The sequence below is a fragment of the Equus asinus genome, chromosome 6 (assembly GCF_041296235.1).
Source record: "Equus asinus isolate D_3611 breed Donkey chromosome 6, EquAss-T2T_v2, whole genome shotgun sequence".
NCBI lineage: Eukaryota > Metazoa > Chordata > Mammalia > Perissodactyla > Equidae > Equus > Equus asinus.
The window spans coordinates 78,911,361-78,938,376 of record NC_091795.1 but is presented as its reverse complement, the minus strand read 5'-3'; the positions used below and the strand labels follow the sequence as shown (position 1 = coordinate 78,938,376).

At 35.6% G+C, this 27,016-nt stretch overlaps 1 protein-coding gene across 3 annotated transcripts in view; it reads left to right on the top strand.

Moving 5' to 3' along the window:
- The window catches only part of PPP1CB (protein phosphatase 1 catalytic subunit beta), a 40,779-nt gene that overhangs the window by 4,723 nt on the left and 9,040 nt on the right, over positions 1–27,016 (top strand). For all 3 annotated transcript variants that reach the window (XM_070512364.1, XM_014850410.3, XM_014850411.3), the window contains exons 3-6: positions 17,818–17,949; positions 19,825–20,055; positions 21,935–22,039; positions 24,258–24,329. In XM_070512364.1, the coding sequence (XP_070368465.1) occupies positions 17,818–17,949; positions 19,825–20,055; positions 21,935–22,039; positions 24,258–24,329 (540 nt within the window). The remainder of the gene's footprint in view (positions 1–17,817; positions 17,950–19,824; positions 20,056–21,934; positions 22,040–24,257; positions 24,330–27,016) is intronic.

The window sequence follows — 27,016 nt, the reverse complement described above, 5'->3', positions numbered from 1 at the left end:
CTTTTTAAATAACAGTTTTATTGAGATGTAAATCACGTACCATACAGTTCACCTATTGGAAATGTATAATTCACTGGTTTTTAATATATTCACAGAGTTGTGCAGTCATCACCACAATCAACTTTAGAACATTTTCACCACCACCACCCTCAAACACAGCCCTGTTCCCATTAGCTGACATGCTCTTTTTCTCTTCACCCATCCCCCTAGCACTAGGCAACCACTAATCTACTTTCTGTCTCTATGAATTTTGCCTATTCTGGGGATTTCATGTAAGTGAAATCATACAATATGTGGTCTCTTGTGATTGGCTTCTTTTAATGTTTTTAAAGTTCATCCATGTTGTAGCATGTGTCAGTATTTCATTCCTCTATGGCTGAATAATATTTCATTGCGTGACCATACCACATTTTATCCATTCATCACTTGATGGCCATTTGTGTTGTTTCCCCTTTTTGGTTATTGTGAATAATACTACTATGAACATTCGTGTACAAGTTTTTGAGTGGTCATATGTTTTCAGTTCCCTTGGGTATATAGTTAGGGGTGGAATTACTGGGTCATATGGTAAGTCTGTGTTTAACCTTTTGAGAAATTGCCAGGCTGTTTAAAGCCTCTTTTCTGATTAAATTGTTTAATTATGACCCAGCAGTCTAAAGGTTAGACAGTTTGAAGGAAGTGCTAGTTGCTTCTGGCAACCTCAGCTTCCGCATAGATCCAAGGCCAAGTCTGTTAGAAAAGAGCAGGTTGGGGAGTCGGGGAGATCATCTGAGGGACACTTTCTTTTCTTGGCTGCTTCTTGGATGAGAACCTGGAGGAGGCATACAGGTAATTTAACTGATTTAGAGATTATTTTCCTGTTAATTAGTTCCATCAGTTGTGGGAAACACAATTTGAAGTAGTCCAGAAGTGTTTTTATTTTGCTATTTGAATGCAGAGCTGGAGTTTTTCTGGTAAATGTCTAAATCCAAGATTAGGATTCATGGGGATTTAGGAGTCTAGTTGCATTTGAGTCTAGAGACAGGATTATATTAAGATTTAGGATTAGTGAGGAAGATAGTAAATTGTATCCAGTAGGGTTTTTTCTCTCATATCTTATTCTCGACATTTATTGTTTAACAGAGTATCCATTCAAGTGACATGCATTCTCAAACAACTCTAAAAGAAGTAAAATAATGTAGGTATATAGGAATATAAAGATAGTTAGGAATAATAACTGAAATCTCATTAAGTGTTTCTGAAACAAAGATTATCCTGGAAGTCTTGGAATATAGTGATGCAAGGAGCAGAAGTGGTTTGTAAATGTCAGTAAGTTTAGCAGTGGTGTTGTGATAGAGAATAGAGATTCCCAGTTGTATCATCTAGGATTTAATTTTGAGTGGATACAAATTTATACCCTTAGGCAGGAATCACTGCTCCTCTGGCAGCTGTAAATAGCCTTTTCAAGGCTTATTCCTGTAAAAATAGAGGATCAGTGAGGACTGGAAGGAGGAGGAGATAAAGGTCACAGCTCTTTCTTCTTGTGCACTGTCTTTCTTCCCCCAAGATTGAATTGGATTACCTTTGAGGTCTTGGTTATTAGTAAGTGAAATGTAATTTTTTTACACCTCATTCTCTGAAATACACGATACAACAGAGATTTTCTGTCTGTTAGATAAAATTAAAATGCTTTAATGAAATAAAGTCTTCATTCCCTAATTAGAGTTAGAAGACTAAAAAAGGAGAAACTCATTCTGACATTAAATAAGTATAAATAACCAGTAGCCAGTCTTTTCCTAGTTTGATGGAGGAATTCAGTCCCTGGTCTTGGTGGCTACTTGTTAGTAGAAAAAGTAGTACAAGAATAGTGACACTTGTCTTTTATTCTGCCTCTGCACTGTTCACATGTGTAGCAAAGTGATTGGTGAGGGTATATATAACCTTCCTGAAAAGTCACTGGCCTCGCAATTCTCACTCCCCATATTTACCTGAAGATTCATTTACGTTATGAACGTAATCTAGTGGGAGCATTGCCTTTGGATCTTGAGATGTGCCAAAACTGTGTAATTTGGAGGTTTTAACACAGTTTATTTCATCATAAAGGAATTTTATCTTCAGAATGTCCCTGAGTTCACATCTAGTCAGTTACAGGTTGACCAAAACATTTTCTTGCTTTGAGTACTTGTCTGACACCATTTTAACCTTTCCCCCAATCCTACCTCCTCTTTTCAAGATTTAGAGAAATCAAAAGTTACTTTTAATAAAAGAAGTTTGAGAACGTCTGTTATATAGCTTTCTCTAGTGTAATATTTAGCAGTTATAATAGCTTTTTATTTTAAATAGTAAATTGAGAAGGAAACTTCTTAGGTGTTTGAAGGTTTTGTCTGTGTGTTTGAGTATTTATCAAATAATTGGGCCAAAGTAGTGAGAGAAATGACCAGGCTTCTGAGTGAAAGTGAGAGAAAGATCTGGATTACATGATCACACAAAGGAATATATTTATGACCATCAGACCTTAACTGCAATAGTTATGTGAGTCCTGAGTGATAATCAGATGTTTACGCAATTAAGTGTTTACTCAAGATATATCAGTAAAGATGGATATAGTGGGAGGCCATGTTTATACTGGTTAAGAGTACAGGTTCTGCATGTATTTTAATTTCAGCTTTGCCCCGATTTCTTCTGTGTATTGAGGATGATAGTAAGTACCTACTTCATAATGTATCTGTACAGATTAAACAAGTAAAATACTTCAAACAAAATTCTTGGCACATAGTAAAAGCTCAGAAAATGTTAGCTGTTGTTATTGTTTAGTACAAACCTGAACTGAGAAATCGGTAATAGAAGGCTTCCTATGCTGATGAGCCATGGACCTTCCCCATAGTCATTTTTGAGAAGGCTATTCCTTGTGAGGATCTCACAGAAATTGTGTCCTCCACATTGTGGTTATTGCATACAACCCCTCTTCTCATATATTTGTATGTATAACATTCTTTCCTATTCCCATTATCCAGAGTTCATAATCTGGTTTGGCATGCACTGTTGGTGCTGAGGGAGAGAGAGATTTCTAGGCGGAATAAAATGGTGAAAGGTGATTTAAGGAGATTCGTTGTATGCTTTCTTTTGGCTAGGGACTAGAGCAATGGATCTGCAAACTTTTTGAGTTTTAATACCACTTTATATTTGTAGAAAGAATTGAGGACAAGAGCTTTTATTTATGAGTTATTTTTCAGTACTGTATTAGAAATTAAAACAATTTTAAAAATCTATTTGATTCCTTTAAAGTAACAATAATAATAACTCATTACATTTTAGCATAATAATGTTTGTTTTCTGAAAGAAAAAAATTAGTGGTAAGCAAATCTCTATAATGTCTGGTTTTGTAGAGAACAGCTAAATTCTCATATCTGCTTTACTTCAATCTGTTTTGAAATGTTATTTTGGTTGAAGCCTATGAAGAAAATCTATACTTGTACAGATAAGTAATTGAAAAAGGAAGGAGTATTTTAATAGCTTTTTAAGATAATTGTGGATATTCTTTAACATCATGCCAAAAATTGACAACTGGTAATTTCTTTAAGGTTAGTTGTAATATAGAATCTAAAATATTGGTGAATTTTTTGGTTTCTTGCATTAAAGTCCATTGACTTATCTTGCACTTACTTTAAATGGATCTTACACATGACCTCGTACTATGCATTGGTCATTTGGAAAATACTGGTTAAGCTGAGTTACACAGATTTTCAAATGTTGACACGTCTTATGCAATATAAAAAAAAATACATTTGTTAATGTTACAACAATATAGAAGAGTCCTTAAGTAGGGAGAAGCTGTCAAATTCATGGTGCTGGATACAACGTTTCCAAAATTTTAATTTTCATTTGAAAGCTTGAATTTTATCGTTAGCCACAAATACTGTCAGTTGTTTTCCTTGAAATGACAGACTCACTTTGTTCCTTTTCCTGAGTATCTGTTAAATATCTAACTGTGAATAACCATAGTTTGTCAGTTATGTTTTTCAGTAAAAAAGATGTTCCATGAAAAAAAGTGGCTAGATCAGCTTGGAACTAAAACAGTCACACAAGTGTTTTTCTTGAAGACAACCATTGTACTTTGGTATGCAGCAGAAATGCTTTATGGATACTTTCCATTTCATCATACAGAATGTTAAAAAGGTGTATGCTCAGTGGTGGAGTTTTTTTTTCTTCTTCTTCTCCTCCTCCTCCTCCTCCCCCAAACCCCCCAGTACATAGTTCTATATTCTAGTTATTGGTCCTTTTGATTCTGCTCTGTGGGACACTGCCTCAGCATGGCTTGATGAGCAGTGCCATGTCCACACCCAGGATCCGAACTGGCAAAACCCCAGGCCGCTGAAGTGGAGAGCCTCTGAACTTAACCACTTGGCAATGGGACCGGCCCCTATTTTTGTTTTTTAAAAATTGGCACCTGAGCTAACATCTGTTGCCAATCTTCTTTTTTTTCTTTCTTTCTTTCTTTCTCCCCAAAGCCCCCCAGTGTATAGTTGTATCTTCTAGTTGTGCTACGTGGGACGCTGCCTCAGCATGGCTTGATGAGTGGTGATAGGTCTGGGCCCAGGATCCGAACGCGAGAAACCCTGGGCCGCCCAAGTAGAGTGCGCAAACTTAACCGCTTAGCCGCGGGGCTGGCCCCTCAGTGGTGTTGTTTTGATAAAATTGATCATTTTTACTTCTTCATCAGGGGCATTCTTAAATGAAAGTGGACTTTTTTGTGTTGCACTGTAGGTGCATGGCAGTGAACACCACCAGTGATTACCAGTATAATTTGGCACCACTGACTTGGTCTGTGCTAAGATGCCAGCAGTTTTACTAACCATTGCTTTTGCTTTTGCACTGTGCAGATGTTGATGCAAACAGTGAAAAGGGGACACACTTTGAGAACTATAGGGCTAGGGCACTCTTTCCTCCATTCCTGAAATGTCTGTCCCCCATCCCTTACCTATATCTGTTACTTTTCTTCTTTACTCTTTTCTCATTATCTGTTTGTTTACCAGTGTATCTGGAATGATTTTTTTTAACTCATGATGATTCACACACTCCTTTGAGAATTCATGAAAGCCATGGGCCTTCTCAGGAAAATATATATGTTCATGTACGTAATGATACAGGCAGTTTGGGATATTAATTATACAGAGCTCCTGAAGGCCATCTGGAGGCTCTGAAACCACATTAATCATTCCTATCAGGCAGACTTAAGGAAATTGAAATTATGGCAGCTGCCTAGTTCCTTCACTTAAAATCAAAATTCCATATTTTAGCCAATTGTAAAAGTTTTACTTTTATTCCTTTTTTGTGGCTTAAAGGTAGAGTTGTGTGCTACATATGGAGAAATTGCCATTTCATCATACAGAAAAAATCAAGAAATCTGGATTTAAGTTAGCTTTGCTATTGATTAATATGTAACCTTGAGTGAATCTTTTTTGGGGGTGGGGTAGGGTAGAATAAGTGGGAATTAAAATATTAAAGGCTAATGAAGATTACTAAGATTTCATTGGACAGGTGTGATAGTGGAATCGGTTGTTTTTTCTTGGCATTCTTTCTGTTTTAGAGAAGGCAGTTAATAGTAAGAACTTCTGAAGGAAAAATCAGATGGTTATTGGAAGATAAAATTTAGTATACATGCACAGCACACATACATATATCATACACCATTTGTAATTTAAAAGACAAACCGTCGTTGACAAAGTTTTTACATGAATATGAAATTTGAAATATTAGTGATTGAGTACAGTTTTGTCATGAGAGGAGGGGAATTCTTTTGGGAGAAGGTAACGTTTTGCTTAATTAAGTTTCAGAGTTAGTGTTCTGTATTATCAAAATCAATTCCAAGTGTTCCTCTGTTAATGCTGATCTGTAATGAGATTTTACATATTTCATCTTGGAGGATCTATGACAGATAGGTAGCGCAAAATACTGATATCAATGTACAAGTGTATGATTTTAGTTAAGTGATTTTAGTCATCACCTGGAAGGCATTTATAGAATTCTCTAAGTCCTCTCTTGATATTTGCCTTTTAACATGTCATTACCTTGCCGATTAATGAATTCCAGTAGAGGATTAGGTGGAAGCTTCTCAAACTGCACTGATTTTCATATATTTTGCACTAGCATTGAGGTCTAAAGAATGCTGTTGAAACTGTGATTTGAGCTTAGGAAATAAATCTGATACACATTTGTGAAGGAATGAAGATCTTGTTTTAACTTTTGACAGCACTGGAAAGTTGAGTCATTAAGAAACATTACCAGGTTTGCAGCAAAATCGGGTTTATAAAACTACTCAGTGTTTGATAATAGTGATTGCAGGTATTCTTCTCATTCAGAAAAATTTCTGTATTGGCCCTGAGCTCAAAAAAATCATAATAAAACTTTATCACTACTAAGCTATCAAACAGCTGTGTAATAGGACAAGTCAAGATATTCAGCTTTTATTTGTGAGAAATATTCATAGAACTGACAGTGGTTAAGTTCATGAGAGCTAATGAAGTTCATCATTGATAGTACTGGTTCAGTAATCCATGATAGGGGCTGGCCCCATGGCTGAGTGGTTAAAGTTCCCTGTGCTCCACTTCAGCAACCCGAGTTCTGGGCTTTGGGTCCTGGGTATGGACCTACTCCACTCATCAGTCATGCTGTAGAGGCATCCCACATACAAAATAGAGGAAGACTGGTGCAGATGTTAGCTCAGGGCTAATCTTCCTCAAGCAAAAAAAAAAAAAGAAGGATTGGCAATGGATGTTAGCTCAGGGCGAATCTTCCTCAGCCAAACAAAAGAAAATAATAATAATAATATATGATAGCTTAAAATGTTTTTCCACTGAGTAATTGCACTATAGAGTTTTAAGCACCTTAAGTTTTCATAAACTTTGTAAAATTGTCTGGTTAAGTCTTTTTTTGCTCCATGCGTATTTTTACTACCATCAGGTTTTTTTTGGTCAGCTTCTTCAAGAATATGCTTGCCTCTATTTGTTCCACACAAACCATTCATAGAGAGTAACTCTTCAGTCACTTTAGATTCAGCTCCTTAAATAATGAACAACTAAGTATTGGTAATATCTGTGAACTCATCAAAAGCCAAGGAAAACCACTCAAAATCCTTTGTTTTTTAACTGATTATTGCTTCCAGTGTCCTCAACTCACCTGTTTTACAGAAAGGCTAATAGTCTTAAACAAGTTTATTGTCTTGGGACATATTTCTTTGGCTTTTCCAGTCAAACACGATTTAATTAATTCACTTTAGTAAATGGCTTTCCTCTCTTGCTAACACTTGAACCAGTTGCAAACTTATTTTGGTTGCAGCCTCATTTTAATTTTTGTGAAGAAATTCTACTGTGATGAGATTTCACTTAAAATTTTTAAGTGTTTCTGACTCACTTTCTTGTGCATTGGGAATGTTTTGATGAGTGCTTAGTCTGGTAATGTGAACATATATTGTATTCTTTTAGCACAGCTATAATGTTGTAGATACAATGCCTCACCATCTGATTCAATAACAAAATAATCCATACTCCACTGTGCCTTAAAAGCATGACATTCACATTCCACTTTTCTTGTTTTGACATCATGAGTATGCACTGGTAATAAAAGTAAAATAAAATGTTGCAGTACAGCAGTAAGCGTGACACTCAAGGCACTGTTGAGTTATAACTGCATCTGTATAATCTGTAGTACTCTGAGAAGCAGTGTGAAGTAACTACTCAAATGCCATTGTATTGTGAAAGTGCCGTAATAATACACAAACAAATAAGAGTGATAGTATTCCAGTAAGACTGATTTATGGACACGGAAATTTGAATTTCATATAATTTCTGTGTGTCACAAAGCATTGTTCTTTTTTCCCCCCAACCATTTAAAAAAATGTAAAAATTACTCTTACAAGTCACATAAAAGCAGACATTGGGCCAAGTTTGACCCTCAGGCCGTAGTGTTTTCCCCCTTTTCTAATGTAAACATGATTGTGCAGAAAGATTACCTTATCAGGAGTCAGCTAGACCTTGGTGCTCCCACCAAAGTTGTGTGACTGATTCAGTCAGGTAAAATATGGTGTTAGGGCCCATAGTGCCTAGTCCTTGGCAAGGTATTTCTCAAAATTCTTTATGTAATCATCTCAATTTCTAATATGTATCTGGTAATCATGTTGTATACCTCTCTGTTTTTAATTGAGCAGCCATTCCATTGTTGAAGAGCAACCAACACAGAAAGTTTTTGAGGATTTTGATCTTTGAGAGAAGGAAAGCACCAGTGAGCTCCCCAGTCACTCTGGCTTTTTTCCTGGAGGCATAGGAATAGAGCCCAAACAGAAGGTGGCAGTCTTACTGGACTAAAGAGGTCTGGGGCCACTAAAGCAGTTGAAACTTCAGTCCAAAAGAGGAGAGAACTACATAGATTCTGGCCTCAAAATCCCTAGTCAGGTATCCCAAAGTCATTGACTGACTTCTAAGGTACACTTGTGTAAGATAAGATTCTAAGGAACCCAGAAGAAAACAGTAGCTGGGAAGCTAAGCTCTGAACAGAGATTCCAACAACCCCCTAGTGCCAAAGAGGCAAAGTTGAAGTTCAAACTCTGCCAAGTTTTCCATTGAGAGCCCATCAGGGCCATTCCCTAAGATTGGGGGCAAAACTGAAATAGCCCAGCCCTCAAGAAAATGTGGGTGAGTCATTGGTACTCTTTCTGCTGCTATAAGGGAATAACGCTCTCTGGAGGAAGGTGTCACCTAGAACTTCTATAATTTTTAATCCATAATCAAATATTTCATTCAGGAAAATGCTGTAGGATGTTAATTGACCAAAAATCAAGAGGGGGGAAAAAGGAGTAAATCCACAGATAATTCAGATATTAGAATTATCACACAGAGACGTTAACAATTTTTTTCTTTTCCTCCCCAAAGCCCCAATATGTAGTTGTATTTTCTATTTGTAGGTCCTTCTAGTTCTAATGTGAACCACCTCCACAGCATGGCTCTTGACAGGCTAGTGGTGTAGTTCTGCACCCAGGAAGTGACTCCTGGCCACCAAAACACACCAAACTTTAACCATTAGGCCATCAGGGCTGGCTCGACACAGAGTTTAGAATAACTGATTTTAATATGCTCAAGATAAAGAGGAAAAAATTTTATCAGAGACCTGGAAACTCTATGACAAAGAAAATACGTTAACTAAATTAAGAATTTGGTAGTTGGGTTTACTAGCAAATTAGAAACAGCAGAATAGAGGAATAGTAAACTAGAAGAAAAGAATTGAATAGAAATTATGCAGTGCTAAGAGAGAAAAAATGGAGGGGAAATACAGAAAGAAAGAATGAGACGGTGGAGGGGTTTAACATGTCTAATGTGAGTCCCAGAAGGAGAGGAGATACAGGATGGACGAAATATTGACCACGAATTGTCCAAAACTGAGAAAGATACCAAAACACAGATTAAAGAAGCTCTATGTGAATTCCAAGCAGGAAAAATACAAATAAAAGCTTATTGAGACCTGTCGTAGACTAAACTGCTAAAAATCAAAGAAAAAGAAAATCTTAAAGCTGCCAGAAGGAAAGAAGTCATTACCTTCAGGAGAACAGTAAGAGTGATAATTGAGATGTCACCTGAAATTAAGAAGTCAGAAATCAACAGAATGACCTCTTAAAGTGCTGAAAGAAAAAAGAGTGCTAATCTAGAATTCTAAATCCAGTGAGCATATCCTTCAAAAGTGAAGGCAAAATAGGACAGACTAAAGCTAAGAAAATTTATTGATGATAGACTGGCACTAGAAAATACTAGAAGAAGTTCATGTTGAAAGAAAATTATCCCAGATAAAGGCACAGAACTGCAGAAACAAATAAAGGACAATGATGAGGATAAATGTGTGTAAATATAAATTAATACTGTTTAAAATAATTATGGCTTGTGGGGGTTAAAATCTGTGGAAGCAGTATGTGACAACTGTAGAACAAAAGGCTGGAGACTGGCAAATCAGTGAAAAGCACATTAGCTATCTCTAGAGTGACCACCCAGAGAAAAAGAATGTGTAGCTAAAAAGCTCGTAGAGGAGAAAGTGGAATAATAAAAGATAATTGATTCTGCCAAAGAAATGCAAGAAAAGAGAAAGGAATAAAGAACAGATGAGATAAACAAAATAAATGACAGGATGGTAGACTTCAGCTCAACCTAGTAATTAAGTAAATGTAAAAGGAACAAAAGCTTAAGACAAAACTTAGAAGACCTAACTATGCACCGTTTACAAGGGACATATTTTAAACTTCAGGTCACGGGTGAGTAAGTGAAAGAATGAGAAAAATGTATCGTGCACACGTTAACCAAAAGACACCAGGATTGGCTGTTTATGTCAGAAAAAGTAGACTGTAAGGCAAGAAGTATGATTAGAGGTAAAGAAGTGCATTGCATAGTGTTAAAAGGATAAATTCAACAGGAAGATATAAGAATCTTACGTCTTTTAGGTATTTAATAATACAGGTCTAAAACACAAGAAGGAAAAGATGGCTGACCCAAAAGTTTAAAATGACAGAACCACAACTGTAGTAGGCTTGTGCACCTTTCTTAGTAACTAACAGGACAAACAAGAAAAAAATTGCCAAAGACCTACAGTCAACTTGACCTAATCGACACCCATAGAACACTTTCGCCAACAACTACAGGATATACGTGCTTTTCAGATACAGGCATAGCTCATTTTATTGTACTTTTCATGTATTATTGTGTTTTTACAGGACCCTTAACCAGCAAAAAGATTGTGACTTGCTGAAGGCTCAGATGATGGTTAGCATTTTTAAGCAATAAAGTATTTTTTAATTAAGGTATATACGGTTTTTTTTAGACGTAATGCTTAATAGACTACAGTGTAAATATATGTTGTATATACACTGGGAAATAAAAAAGTGTGACTAGCTTTATTGTCATCCAGTCATGTGTCACATAATGATGGGGAGACGTTCTGAGAAGTAAGTCATTAGGTGATTTTGTAGCGTAAACATCATAGAGTGTACTTATACAAACATAGGTGGTATAGCCTACTTACTGCACACTTAGTGTTAGCTATGGTGTTACACTTAGGCTTTACGGTGCTAATCTTATGGGACCACTGTTGTACCTGCAGTCTGTGCTTGACCAAAATGCCGTTGTGCAGCACATGACTGTACTACATAAGAAGCATTTTCTGAAATATATCATATGCCGTACCATAAAGCAAATCTTAGTAAATTTGAAAGAAATGAGATTTCAGATATGTTCTCTGATTTCAGTGGTGATAATCTAGAAAGCAATAGCAGGTAACTGGAAAGTCCTCAAATATTTAGAAATTAGGCAGTGTTCTTTTTAAATATCGACTTGATGGCACTAAAAACAACAAACTTTTACATATTGGCTAAAGAAGAAATATCAGTTAAAATTATAAAATATATTGACCTGAATAATAATGAAAAAATGTGTCAAAATTTGTCCAAGGGGCCAGCCCCTTGGCCGAGTGGTTAAGCTTGTGCGCTCTGCTTCGGCAGCCCAGGGTTTTGCCAGTTTGGATCTGGGGCTTGGACCTAGTACTGCTCATCAAGCCATGCTGAGGTGACACCCCACCTAGCAGAACCAGAAGGACCTAACGACTAGAACATACAACTATGTACTGGGGGAGCTTTGGGAGAAGAAGAAGAAGGAAAAAAAAACGATAAGATTCGCAACAGATGTTAGTTCAGGTGCCAATCTTTAAAAAAAAAAAAAAAGAAAAGCTTGTGAAGTGCAGCTAGAAGCGATGCATAGAGGGATACATACAGCTTTGAATGTATAAGCAAAAAGAAAGGCTGAACATTAAGCTTCTATCTCAAGACAAGAGAAGAATAAGCAAATTATAACTGAAAGAAGGTAGAAGGAAAGATAAGAGCAGAAATCAAATAAAAAACAGGTCTATGATTTTGTTTAAATGAAATTGTTAAAAAGATTAATAAAATTGATAAACCCCTAGAAAGCCTGAAATGTAAAAAGTAGAAAATAAATTGCCAGTATCAAGAAAGATATGGGAGACATCACTATTGAAGGACACTAAAGAGATGGAATAAATGCAATAATGTAATCCTGGATTGAATTCTCTGCTAGAGAAGAAAATGCTATAAAGGACGTGACTGAAACAGTTCTTAAAATTCTAGTATAATCTTTAAGATTTTTAGCAATATTAGATTCCCTGAATCTGATAACTTGTACTGTGGCTATCTAAGAGAATATTCTTAGGAAATGTATACTGATGTATTAAGGGTAAAGGAGCGTGTTGTATGCAATCTATTCTCAAATGATTCAGAGAAAAGTAATATATGTTAAGGATAGTAAGATATTATAAATAATGCTAATAAATTTGATAATTTAGAGAAACTCATTTTGGCAAAACTGACACAAGAAGTAAAAAATCTGAATAGTCTTATCTCTGTTCAAGAGAATGAATTCATACTTGTAATACTTCTCAAAAAGAAATTTCCAGGCCCAGGTGGTTTCACTTGTGACCTAAACATTTAAAGAAGAAATTTACCGATTTTATACAGTCTCTTACAGAAAATAGAAAAAGAGATAACACTTCCCAGTTTGTTTTTAGAAGCTAGCACAACCTTAATACCAAAATCTGACAAATAACAAGGAAAGGAAATTACTGGTCAATATCTCTCATGAATATAGCCACAAAAATCCTGAGCAAAATATGAGCAAGTTGAATTCTGCAGTATATAAGAGAGAGAATGTCACATTTCGGTAGAGTTTATTCTAGAAATCCAAGGTTAGCTTAACAATATAAATCATATTAACAGAATAAAGAGAGGGAAATCATATTATCTCAATAGATGAGATATAGTATTTGACCAGTTTTAACACCATGATAAAATTTGTTAGCAAACCAGACGAGTATGTACAAAGCGATAGCTGTCATACTTAATGGTAAAATATTGAATGTTTGGGGCCGGCCCTGTGCCCAAACGGTTAAGTTTGCGCGCTGCACTTCAGTGGCGCAGGGTTTCGCCAGTTCAGATCCTGGGTGCGGACTTGGCACGGCTCATCAGATCATACTGAAGTGGCGTCCCACATAGCACAACCAAAAGGACCTCCAACTAGAATATATAACAGTGTACTGGGGGGCTTTGGGGAGAAGGAGGAAAAGAAGAAGAAGATTGGCTCAGCTGCCAATCTTAAAGAAAAATTGAATGCTTTTTCCTTCAAGTTCAGAAACAAGACAAGGAAGATCATTAGCACCACTTCTGTTCAGCATTGTCCTGGAGGTCCTAGCCAATTCAATAAGGACAAAAAATAAAAGATATAAATATTGGAAAAGACGTAAAACTGTCTTTTCACAGATGATATGATTGTGTATTTGGAAAATCCAAAGGAATCTACAAACTGTTAGAATAGGAAGCAAAGTCAGTTTTCAAAAATCAGTTGTATTTCTGTATACTAACATCAAATAGTTGGAAAATAAAGTAAAAAAAATACTTTTAGAATAGCAGCTGTCCCCCCCCCGCCAAAATCAATTTAATGAAAAATGTGCAAGACTGCCACACTAACAGCTACAAAACTGCTGAGAGAAACAAATGACAACCTAAATAAAAGGAGAGATGTCATGTTCATGGATTTAAAGACTCAAAATTGTTAAGATACCCGTTCTCCCTAGACTCATCTATTTGTTCCCAATTAAAACCACACTAGCCAGTTTTAAAACATATTTGAAAATGCGAAAGGACCTAGATTAGCCAAGTCAATCTTAACAAAATTAGAATGCTTACATTACCAGATACCAAGACTTTATAAAAAGCTGCAGTAATTAAGAGAGTGTAGTACTGATGTGAGAATAAACAGATTAATGGACTGTAAAGAGTGTCCAGAAACAGACCCATTCATGTATAGTCACCTGATTTTTCTACAAAGCTACCCCTGCAGTTCAGTGGAGAAAGGATGATCTTTATAATAAACGGTGCTAAATCAATTGGATATCTGTATGGATAAAAATGAACCTTGATCTTTACCTCAAACCATACACAAAATTAAGTTAGGATGAATTATTGAATGAGATAGGCTGAAACAATAAAGCATCTAGAAGGAAACATAAGGATATATCTTTAGAGAATGCAAAAGTTTCTTCAACAAGATGCAAAATACACTAACCAAAAAAGAAAAAATTGATTAAATTTAATTAAGATGGATTTAAAGTTATTAAAATAACTTCTGTTTTCATCAAAAGATAGCATTAAGAGAGGGAAAAAGCAAGGCATAAACTGGGAGAAAGTACTTGTAACACGTATATTCAACAGAGGATTCATCTGGAATATATAAAGAATTATTGCAAATAAATTTTTAAAAGACAGTCTGGTTTTAAAGAATCAACAAAAGATTTAAAAGGAACTTCACCAAAAAGGATATCCAAATGGCCCAACATTACTCAACAACATTACTTATTAGGGAAATGCAAATTAAAATCTCAACAAACACCACTGTACACCCAACAAAATGGCTAAAGTTAAAAAGACTAATAATATCCATTGTTGGCAAAGATGTAAAGCAACATTGTTGGTGGAATTGTAAATTGGTGTAACCGCTTTGAGAAACTGGCAGTATCTACTTCTTAATAAAGCTAGTATTCCCTGTGACCCAGCTGGTCTACTCCTGTGTCATATATATTTTTATATATACACACACCCAAGAGAAATGTATGTGAATAATCATAGCATTCATAATAGCCCCAAAATGGGAATGACCTAAATAGAGTAGATAAGTATATTATGGTATATTCATACAGTGAAATACTTCATATGGCCACTAAACACAATAACATGGATGGATCTCACAGATATAATAATGAGCAAAAGTATATACTGTATATTTATCTAAAGTTGGAAAACAGGTCAGATTAATCTTACTGAAAGAAATCAAGAAAGTAAGCTTGGGCATTATTATTGAATGGTTAGGGCTTAAGGGAGCCTCCTAGAAGTATTCTGTATCTTGATCTGGGTGGTGGTTACTTAGGTATATATATAGTTAAAACTCATTGAATTATGCACATAATGTTAGTGTACTTTTCTGTATGTATGTAATACCTCAAAATGTTTTCTAAACAGTAATAGTGTAGTAGATAATTTGCTATAACAGGGTTTTTACCTGATTTGCAATTATTACGTGCTGAAATTTCTTTTTCTGGGAAATTTTTGACTAAAAATTTTATATGATGGAGTAGAAAGAGTATTGGCTTTTGAGTTAGAAGACCTTGGTTCTAAATTCTTTTCTTCTGTTTTTTACTACCTCTAGTCTTATAAAACCTGGGCTCTGTAATCTTATACAAGTTATTTAATCTCTTAGCATTGTACAGTGTAGATAATAACTTCTCTTTCTAATTCCTGGGATAGCGAAAGGATTGAATGAGATGATTGATGTGAAATTGCTTTGTACCTAATGAATTATCCAGATTTATAGTATCTTCGTAATCTGGTGAGACACTTGGGTCTAGGCTCATGTACACAAATTCTGGAATCCCCCATGGATAGTGATAGTGATGTAGTTTCCCTACGTAACAGGGTGCGTTGATTTATTCCTTTTTTTCAGGTGACTCTCAGAAATTTTAATTGCTCTTGGAAGTCTGGGAGTACATACCGGTGGATAAGGGAACACAACTTTTGAATTGAAAGGCAGCTGGGATTGCCCTGAGCCATCTACCCTCTTCTCCCAAACATTTGGCTCATTTGTTCCTAAGATTTGGTTACTTGTCAAAGGCTTAACCTTTGAAAGAACCTTTAGCTTCTCTAACTGCATTTCATCAACTCTTAGAGGTGATTGATTTTGAAATGAACTATTATTTTATGTGCCATGAAGGGAGAAAAAAGCCACTGCCAATTACAATTGTAAGAAATGATTGATTGCGGGATATCTCCTAACTTCAGAGATGTTAATTGCAGAAAAAACATGAATCTTAGAATCGGTGAAATATAAGAGATTTTGTGTGGAATGTTTGTTTTGGTAAATTTTTAGTTTCTGTGGATTAGCATAGCTTATAAATTGAGGCATTTTTAGCTCTGTATAAATGTTAGTCAAAGTGCATCTTAGTGTAACCTAAATTATTCACTTGAGGTCAAAATTAAATAGACGTAATTTACAGAGAAAATAAAACAAATATGAGATAAAATATTTACCATTGTAGTTTAGACACTTTAAATCCATACATCAAAGTGACCCACACTAGTTTTGACTTAATAATGATTGCCATCAAGTTACAACTAAATTTTGATAACTTAAGTGTTTTATCACTACACAATCACAAAAGAAATTGTAGAAGCTTTTGCAAGAGCCAAAAGCATTTTGTCTGTCTGTTGCTCATTATCTTTAAATAATTACTTTTAGGTGTGTATTTATCATCCTGAAGCAACCAGAGATCTTTAATCCTTCAGGGAGAGTACTTTTCCCCCCCAAACTGAAACAGATAGATATTTGATGCCCTGATGGTGCAACTATATTTTTTAACCATCACTTCCCAGATTTAAAATTTAATGCCAAGATTAAGAAGTGTTCCTATTGCAGGACATTGAATCTAAGCAGCAGTCTAGATACTTAATGGAAGAAGGTACAAAGTTAGATGTCTTTTTCTGTCTTAGAGAAATCCAAATGTCTTTGGGAAGTAGATAATTGATGTTTGAGAGCTAGTACTAAGGTAGAAGCTATGCTAAGTTCCCATAATAAAAGTAGTTCTGCTAATCATCGTTTTGAATTTCAGGAATGGTGTTATTAACAGTCATACTTGCTGAAGCACATTTCAACATTGTCTCTGTCTCTTCTTTGTTCCTTATATCTTACTATATTAATTGAATATATATACATGGGTTGACTTTTGCATGTGGGGCCTTTTTTTTAAGCCTCTGGACACGACAAAGGAATCATAGCAATTTTTAGCAAGAAACGTGGACTTAATTGTAAATGGGGATTAATAGAGGTGTATAGAAATATAGTCTGTGTTTTCTCTTTTTAAATGCCTTTTCAGTTAAGATTAAATGGGAGCTAGCAGTATATTTAACGATTAAAGAGAACCAGTGGAGAAGATAATGTTGAAAGGAAATGATTACAAGTTCAATTCGGTAGGGCAAATAAGAAACTCTGCATTCACCATTCCTCCCCACTCTATCCCAGAAGTTACTGGGAACTATATTAGTTAATGGATTTTATTGCCCATTCATATGAAAAATGCCTTCTTCCATCTAAATAGCTAAATATAATGCCCTATTGTGAACATAATAATGCATTAAAATTTAATAAATATCTGGCACCTTTTTAAAATTTGTTTTGTTTTAGTCAGAAAATGGAGGTCGTGATTGCTAAATTTTTGGGACTGCTCATAATATTCCAAGGAAGTATGTGAAGCTAAACCACCTACTGACAGATATGTTTATTTGGTCTCCCTTTCTTCATAGTCACTGGTTCTTAATGATGCTATTTTGGCCTTCTACTAAATGCAAGACTTTGCTGAGAGAGTAGGACAGACACTGAAAGTTGCTGTCCCTGAAACTTTTTAGATCTCTTGGGCTGCGAGGCTTCCAGTTGGCTACTGGAAAGCAAAAAATAGGACTGCATTTCCATGGCAGCAGCCTCATCAGGCAGTAGCAGCATCAGGAACCAGCAGGAGTGTAGAGAGAAGCCAGAGATATTAGAAGAACCTTACTGTTAGTCATAGGACACAATAGAGTGTCCCGTGGTTTGCTGCCTGTGTGCCTTTTCTGGTCTTCGAAATAATGGGCATGACACTTTTTTAAGGATTATTATTTTATGGATAACTTTTGGAAAACTGACCATTTTATTCATTGTTTATCAGTACGAGGATGTCGTCCAGGAAAGATTGTGCAGATGACTGAAGCAGAAGTTCGGGGCTTATGTATCAAGTCTCGGGAGATATTTCTCAGCCAGCCTATTCTTTTGGAATTGGAAGCACCACTGAAAATTTGTGGTATGTAAATGGATAAAGTTAGGAATGATCTCTTTTGAATCCTGGTTTTCATCCCATATTTACATTGAAGATTATCTGCAGAAAACATTTAAAAATTTTTTTATAAAAGAGATTTATAGTTTTTATTACATAAAATTATATAAAAATTGAAACTTTACTAAAATGACAAGTTACAAGAAGAAAATAATTTGCTACATGTATAAAAAGATTGCTAGTCACACTATATAAACAGTTCTTAGAAGTTAATAAGAAAAAGCCACTGCAGTAGGAATATAACAAAAAAAAGAAGCAGATCTTAGAAGAAATTCAAACGGCCAATAAACATAAGATCCTCAACCTCACTAATTATCAGTGAAATACAATTTAAAAACAAATCTCAAACTCTGATCAGATTAAAAAGTGTCAAAAATTGATATCCAGTGTTGCAAGGATGTGGAGAAATGGGCATTCTGATGTACTGGTTAGAAAAAATAGAATTTGGAGGGGTCAATATGACAGTATCCATGGTCTTCTAACTTTGTTATAATCATTTTAATTTATTTTGAAGAATAGCTTTACAATCTGTATTTGTTAAGTTTTACAGTGGCTTTTGGCCAAAAGCAAAAACTTGTGACCTTGAGTTCAATGATTGCATTGTTATAGCCATAAAAATTATCACACAGAAAGCATTTTTCTGTAGTTCACATAACAGCAGAAAGTGGTATAAATAATATATTGTACTGGCTTTTGGTTTAATAATGCAGTTTTTATTTGTATTGGCTGTTAGTCTTTATGACATAGCTTTTATGAGCGTAATCATCAACTTTTGCTCAGTCAAGGCTTATTTGCTATATGCAAAAACTTTCATTCCCCTACGTGTTTCTTAGTTCTCCACATTCATACCATGTAACTTGTGGGTGCTTAGTGTGCCCCTTAAAAACTTTTTTTTCTTTATTCATGTGGTTTATTAAGTCATATGCTTGGTGCTCCTTTGTACATTGCCTAGCAAATAAGAGATATTAGCTAAATAAATGTTTGTTGAATAAATTAATTCGCTTAGAGTATCACCTTTAAGTAAGAGGTAGTAGTTTGGAATTTTGTTGAAATGGTCAGTCCCTTTTGTGAATTTAAATGAAGCACACGTAGTTACTTTTAAGTCATCATAAAATGATTTGAATTCTCAGCAAGATACTCTTTAAAAGGCTTTAATATAGAAATAACTTGAAGGTAATAGAAGTAATTTATACTAAATATTTCTAAGTTTTTGCTGTTTGTCTCTCTATTTGGTATAACAAAATGACCTAAGTTACACCACCAGATAATAAGAGTAGCTGTATTAGTTATTCATTGTTGTATAACAAATTTTCCCAAAACTTTGTGGCTTAAAACAACAAATATTAATTTGTCATCTTGTAGTTTCAGAGGGTCAGGAATTTGGGCACAGCTTAGCTGGGTTGTCTGGTTCTGGGTCTCTCACAAGGCGGCGATCAAGGTGTTATCTGGGCTGCAGTCATCTGAAGGCTCAACTGTGAAAGGATTAAGTTTCTTATGGGCCAGTGGACTGAGGGCCTCAGTTCCTAATGAGTTGTTCACCAGAGGCCTCCTTCAGTTCTTTTGTCATGTGTGCTTCTCCATAAGGCAGCTGGTGTCATTATTGAGCATGAGAGAACGCAAAGAGTGCAAGCAAGGCCAAAGTCACAAACTTTTGTAACCTAATCGCAGAAGGGACAGCTTATCTCACTTTTGCTGTGTTCTCTTTGTTAGAAGTAAGTCACCAGCTACAGCCTGCATTCAAGGGGAGAGGATTATACAAGGGTGTAAACATTAGGAATCATTTCATAGAAGCTATTTACCACCGTAACCAAATTTTCTAAAACTGACTTTTTCTATTTTTAGGAGATATTCATGGACAGTATACAGATTTACTGCGATTATTTGAATATGGAGGTTTCCCACCAGAAGCCAACTATCTTTTCTTAGGCGATTATGTGGACAGAGGAAAGCAGTCTTTGGAAACCATTTGTTTGCTGTTGGCTTATAAAATCAAATATCCAGAGAACTTCTTTCTCTTAAGAGGAAACCATGAGTGTGCTAGCATCAATCGCATTTATGGATTCTATGATGAATGTAAGTAAAAATAAAAATTTATTTTTATTAATTTAATTAATATTAATGGAAAATTCCCCAATTTTCCATTTCAAAAGAGTTCCTTCAATTCAGAGGTTTTTAAAAACGTGATCTAGCAAGCATAGCAAGCATAAGCCCAAGAAGAGAGCCTTTAATGAAAGAGCAACCTGAAGCTGGGAAACAGGTTACTAATTAAATTGATTCCTTCGGATCTCCTTGATCACGTAGTTTCAGGTTGACTGTAGCTTACTCAGCTGAAAGGCCTTGTTTTAATTAGTTTACCGGGTAAAATAGCCAAGTGAAACAGAGGTACACTATAGACAGTAGCCTCTGGTTTTCTAGTGTCCATTAAGGTTTTAGCTCTCAGCATTCTTATGATAGGACAGAAACTCCCATGGGCCCTGTGTGACAGAAAATACTGAGAACTTCTTTGAACTTATTTAAAAGTTGAAGTGTATTATTAGATTTTTAATCTATGCTTTTAAACCTAGAGAGATAAGGATACTGAATACTCCGGGATATCCTTATTTTATTGTACTCTTTTTCATCAGGAAGAAATCACTGATTTGCTGTTGTATAGTGGTGTTTCCAAGTGTTATTACTAAATTACACTACTACATTTGAATTTGGTCTTTTACTTTTGTTAGGGTATGGGAGTGAACATATGTTTGGTTAATTACAATTTACAACTAATTACAATGATTTTCAAATTGAATTTGTTTTTTAGTGCTGAATTCTCAATTAGAATCTATTTTTGCTTTTTTTCCATCCTTAAATTTAGTAGAGTCCTTATTTAAATTCTTACTTCCTTGATTCATGTAGTCATTTATTTGACAAGTGTTTGAAGAAATGTTATATGCCAGGCACTATTCTAAACACTGGGAATGCAGCAGTGCACAAACAGGTGATCTCTATTCTCATGAAGCTTATGTTCTAATGAGAATGATTCTATGTTTGATTTTATATTGCATTTTTATTTCTGAGGTGTAATGCATGGTTCCAATTATTTAAATCAGACCAGTAGACAGAAAGTGGGTGTAGTACGTCAAACTATAACCACTTAGCTAAAGCTAAATCAGAAATATATATTCTTAAAGGATAAAATATGGGCTTGAATATCCTTGAGGATAGAAATGACATCAAATGAAATAATATGTATGAGAACAGCTTGTGAAAACTGTTTTGAGTTATACTTATTTATTGAGAGGCAGGTTATGGCATAAAAACATAGGAAGTTAGTGCTTGTGTCTTTCATCCCTCCCCTGGGTTGGTTGTTGCAATTTGTTGCCAAATTCAGAAAAATCGGGTAACACTAAAAAAGGTGAACACTTGAGATTGTCTTTGTTGTAGCTCTTTATGCTAGACTTCAGGAAAATTATGGCCTCTGTGTTTCTATTTATACTTGCTACAGTGCCAAGTTATAATTCACTCAAAAGTGATTACCAGTTAAGCACTTGGAAATTCTCCTTTCTTGGCAGTAAGTTTATGCTGTGTTACTCAATGCAGTAGAGTTAAAATGGACAGTCTCCAGAGGCACCACTTTCACTTCTTACTAATTTGGCTAGGTTAACTAGTGTACATGTTGAATGGAAAAAATAAACTAATAGTCTATTAGACTGTTTCAAAGTTGTTATATTATAAATGTGATCTTAGAAGACAAAAGTTTTTCATGTATTTGTTTCATAAAGTACCTATAGGACAGACTTTGAAGTCTTTTGTAACTTTACTGAAGGTGCTGAATATTTATTACCTTTTTAAAAGTATACAAGTAACACTTAGAGAAAAAACAGATTGCTAGGTAAACAGAAGAAAATTGAAATCATTCGTAATCCTGTGGCTGAGATTTCAGATTTATTTACTCTATTTATTCTTTTTATAGGCAAGCGAAGGTTTAATATTAAATTGTGGAAGACCTTCACCGATTGTTTCAACTGTCTGCCTATAGCTGCCATTGTGGATGAGAAGATCTTCTGTTGTCATGGAGGTAAGCCGACTAGTAAATTTACCTTTGGATTTTTCTTACTATTCCATTATAGTCATGCGCTGCATAATAACATTTTGGTCAATGATGGATTGCATATACGATGGTGGTCCCATAAGATTAGTACCGTTGTGGGCTAGGTGTGTAGTAGGCTACATCATCTAGCTTTGTGTAAATACACTGTATGATGTTCGCACAACGATATCATCTAACGATACATTTCTCAGAACGTATCCCTGCCATTAAGCAACTCATGACTGTATTTAGAAAAGACCTATAATAATTAAGCTGCTATGGGAAAACAAAGCAGTGCTTGTGTGAAAACTCAAGTGATTAAAACTCTTTTAAACGTGGCTAAAATTTCTTTTAATAACTAGAAATTTATGGTTATTTATACATAATGAAAATGGAAATCTAGTACTTGCCTTTAAGGAATTTCACGTATGAGGAGGTTAACCAGAGTTTTGCTTGAAAAAATGTCTTCCCTTTGCCTCAGTTTTGACAGAAAGATAACCGCTATCAGTAAAAGGGAGAGGATCATGGGGCTGGTCCCGTGGCCGAGTGGTTAAGTTCGCGCACTCTGCTACAGGCGGCCCAGTGTTTTGTTGGTTCGAATCCTGGGTGCAGACATGGCACTGCTCATCAAACCACGCTGAGGCAGCATCCCACATGCCACAACTAGAAGGACCCACAACGAAGAATATAAAACTATGTACCAGGGAGCTTTGGGGAGAAAAAGGGGGAAAAAAAGGCGGGGAAAGAGGATCATGATGATTTTCCTGCCTATATTAAACACCTTTCATCAGAATCCAGATAGAATTGAGCTTAATATTTCCACATGCCAAGAGTTCTAGGTTTTAGGTAATACATCTGTTTTAGTCCTAAAAATAATTTTTTGGTAGAGTGATAATTTATTCTCTGGGTAAGCTTAAATATATGAACGTTCATTTGAAAAACTAAATATGTGTCTTGCACTTGGCTAGATGCCATGAAAATATATGGACAGTTTATGATCTGGCTATCTTGAGGAATTTAAAAACCTGTTGATAAAATGTATATTTCAAAACATTGAGGAATGAATGGAATTTAATTATGTCAAAGTACTTGTAGAGATAGTAGTTGTTATGAGAAGTCACAAAAGGGAGAGAATTATTGGGTGAATGTTTATGAAGGCATTGAGTGTGGAGGATAAATAGAGTTTGGAGAGGTGAAGAGCACTTGAGACAGTCTTTTTTATGTTGTCTAATTCAAGGAATGTGTGAGTAACTGGCCCAAGTAGAATGTCAAGTACATGTTGGGGAATGATGGCATCAGATTAAAGAGATTTGAATACTCAGCAAAGGAGTTTGTTGACTGGTTTAATAACCATATTGGGTTTTTGTACAGGGAAGTAATTTAGTGAAAATACTGTAATAAAATTAGTTTTTCATTAATATGTGGGAAGAATTAAAGGTGGAAAATGCTAAAAAGATACTTGTCTAGGCCTGAGGTAATCAATGGTTTATTCTCCGATAGAGCATAATTCACTATATTAATTGAAACATTCAACAGTGGATACTAAATATTTCAGAAATGGTAGCTCTTGCGCATCAGTATAGCTAAGAATAGAAATATAGCAGTATGGAATGTGAATATTTAGCTTTATTCTTTGTGATGATACTTGGATTGTCTACCAAAGAAAAATAGTAGCTTATATTTATGTCCTCCTTCAAAGCTTGCAAAGTATTTTCATGTGCTTTTTCTTGTTTATCCCTTCTGATCAACAATTGCGCTTTTATTGAAGATAATGAGCCTGTTGGAGTGGGATGTATGAAGGTCTTCTGGGACAGTGTGAGACACTTTAACTTGGAAGTAAACATGTTTAAGATTAGGTGGTAAGAAGTGGCAAAAGCGTAGGATTAGAATTGAGTACGTACCTGTGAAGGGCGGGGAATGTTTGGAAAGAAAGAACGTAGTAGGATTTCTTTCCTTGAGAAATCTTTTGAAATGAAAGAGAATTTCATTTCCCTGTTAGGGAAAAGTGGAGAAGACCTAATCATAATGTTCTATTATATCAATGTGGGATTCTGTTTAATAACTCAGTGTATTAAAGATAACATTAAAAGGAAAACTTTAAATATCTTTAATTTCATATAGTAAATCTACTTTGATTAAATACTTTTATTTTATTTGAGTGAAAAACTTTTAGATGTCAGTACTATGACTCATCTTTTTATTATAGGACTGTCACCAGACCTGCAGTCTATGGAGCAGATTCGGAGAATTATGAGACCCACTGATGTCCCTGATACAGGTTAAGTATATAGAGAAGTTTAGTTGTTATATATAAAATGTTGGCATATTTGAACTTAATTATACTTAGTGGAAGTAGGATTGGTTTGTGTAATAAATAATAGAGTTTTTTTTGTAGTCAGTAAGCTAACTACAGATTACTTGCAGTAATATAAGATGCTTCCACTTTCACTAGTTATTCCCCGAAGTGCAGAACTTCTAAATATGGTTCTGTCAAACTTATCACAAAAGATCTTGCTATTGATTTCCCTTACCTTCCTGTCTTTCAAAACTCTCATTCATATCACCATTGGTTATGTCCTTCAAAGACTTGTTAAAAATTAGTCGAAGTTTTTTAATTAATCTAATTTTTCTTGTGGCCAGCCTGGTGGCATAGTGGTTAAGTTCACATGCTTTGCTTCGGCAGCCCGAGGTTTGTGGGTTTGGATCTGGGCGCAGACCTAGCACTGCTCATCAAGACACGCTGTGGCGGTATCCCACATAAAGTAGAGGAAGATTGGCATGGATGTTAGCTCAGGGCCAATCTTCCTCACAAAAAAAAAAAAAAAAAAGGAAAATTTTTCTTTCTTAACCAAGAATTACAAGTACCTTCTTTTAAATTATCTAGTAGTTTTTCATTGTTTTCTACATCATCTCTATTTCAAATTTTTAGAGCTAAACTTTAAGGCTCTTGAGATGGAAGGCTCTTTAGATGTGTGGTGAATTATGAAAATTGTGTCTGAAAGATTTATGAAAATTGAGTATTCAGAATTCCAGATATCTCTTAGATAAGTGAAGCACGTCAAAACAAAAGCATTTAAGTTCCATTTGAGGATAAATTGTTGTGTTGATTAATAAATGAGCCCAATTTAATTTTAAAAATAAGTGCTAGGCACAGTTGCCAGTTATCCTAACTTTTCTGTTGCCTTTTAAATGGTAATTATTCATATTTGAGTACCAGTGTATTTACTAAGGTGTGTACTAGTCGTGGCATTCATATCATAAGATGCCATGAAGACCTGAGAATTTAGTGCAGTTAAGTTCTATTTCCGCAGTTCAGCTTTTGCTTAACACATCAATACCTTTCTGTGTGGCATTTTCTTTTTTCTTTTTGTGTAGAAGATTGGCCCTGAGCTAACATCTGTGCCAATCTTCCTCTGTTTTATGTGGGATACTGCCACAGTGTGTCTTGACGAGCAGTGCTAGGTCTCCGCCCGGATCCGAACCTGCGAACCCTGGACTGCCAAAGCGGAGCTCGGGAACCCAACCGCTACGCCACCTGGCCAGCCCCTGTGTGGCATTTTCTGACACCACTTCTTCTACAAGGGGGTTTCCACAACCACGTCCTCAGATGCTTAACTTACATTTACCAGTTTATTATGAAGGATACAATTCAGGAACAGCCAAATGGAAGAGATGCATAGGGCAAGGTATGGGGGGCAGTGTTGGTGAACGGCTTTCACCAACCTGGAAGTTCCTCAAATCTAATTGTTGAAGGGTTTTTATAGAACTGAATTTCCAGTTCCCACTTCCCTTCCCAGAGGTGGCAGGGACAGGGTGAGAGGGCTAAAAGTTCCAACTCTAATCACATTTCATCTTTCTGTTGACTAGCCCCTTTTCTGAAGCTGTCTAGGAGGCTCTAGGTCACCTCATTAACATAAACTCAGGTGTGATGGAAAGGGGATCCTTATGAATAACAAAAGATACTCTTATCACTCAGGAAATTCCAAGGGTTTTAGGAGCTTTATGCCAAGAATGGGAACAAAGACCAAATATATTTTTATTGTATCACACTGTCATACTATTAAAAACATTAGCATAAGCAAAACTGCCCTTTCCCTCAGTTTCTACCAGACTTTTTTTTTTTAGGCAGACTTACATTGTTGAATTAATTGTCCCATTGTCATTTGTGTAATCAGACCTACCCTTTATGTATTGTATCATCAATTCTCAACAGACTTGAATATCTTCAAAATGAGGATTACCTAGAGTGCCATAGGGTCTAGAAATCCTGTTATAAATTAGGAACATCATATATATGGAGAAAAAATCTTTTAGTTTACTGATACTGGGATTGTTTATTGGTAATTGAGTAAAGAGGAATTGATTGTTCATCAAATAGGGTTGAGCTGGTTAGTTAATAAGTTCATTTCCCACTCGTAAGATCTAAAGATTCTGTAGAAAGATAAACATTAAAAAATGTGTGTAACTCAGTCCCCGAGCAAAACATAAGCAAATCTTTAAATTGGACTAAGAATGTGCATTTGGTTGCTTGTTTTTTTCTCTCTCTCTCTGCTCTCCTTGGCCTTTTTTTTCTTTTGTGAGGAAGATTGGCCCTGAGCTAATATCTGTTGCCAGTCTTCCTCATTTTTTTTTTTTCTTCTCTCCAAAGCCCCAGTACATAGTTGTGTCTTCTAGTTGCATGTCATTCTAGTTCCTCCACGAGGGATGCTGCCACAGCATGGCTTGATGAGTGGTGCGTAGTCCACACCTGGGATCTGAACTGGTGAACCCTGGGCTGCCCAAGCGCATGTGGACTTACCATTTGGCCACAGGGCCGACCCCCCTGGTTGCTTGTTTTCAAGTATGATTGGATTGTTTTGCTCGGTGTACTGAAAGCCTGATAATATCACTTAAAATGCTACTCATGACTAAACATCAACCATTATAAACAATTGTATAGATCCTCTTTTGTTAGTAAGCCACTGA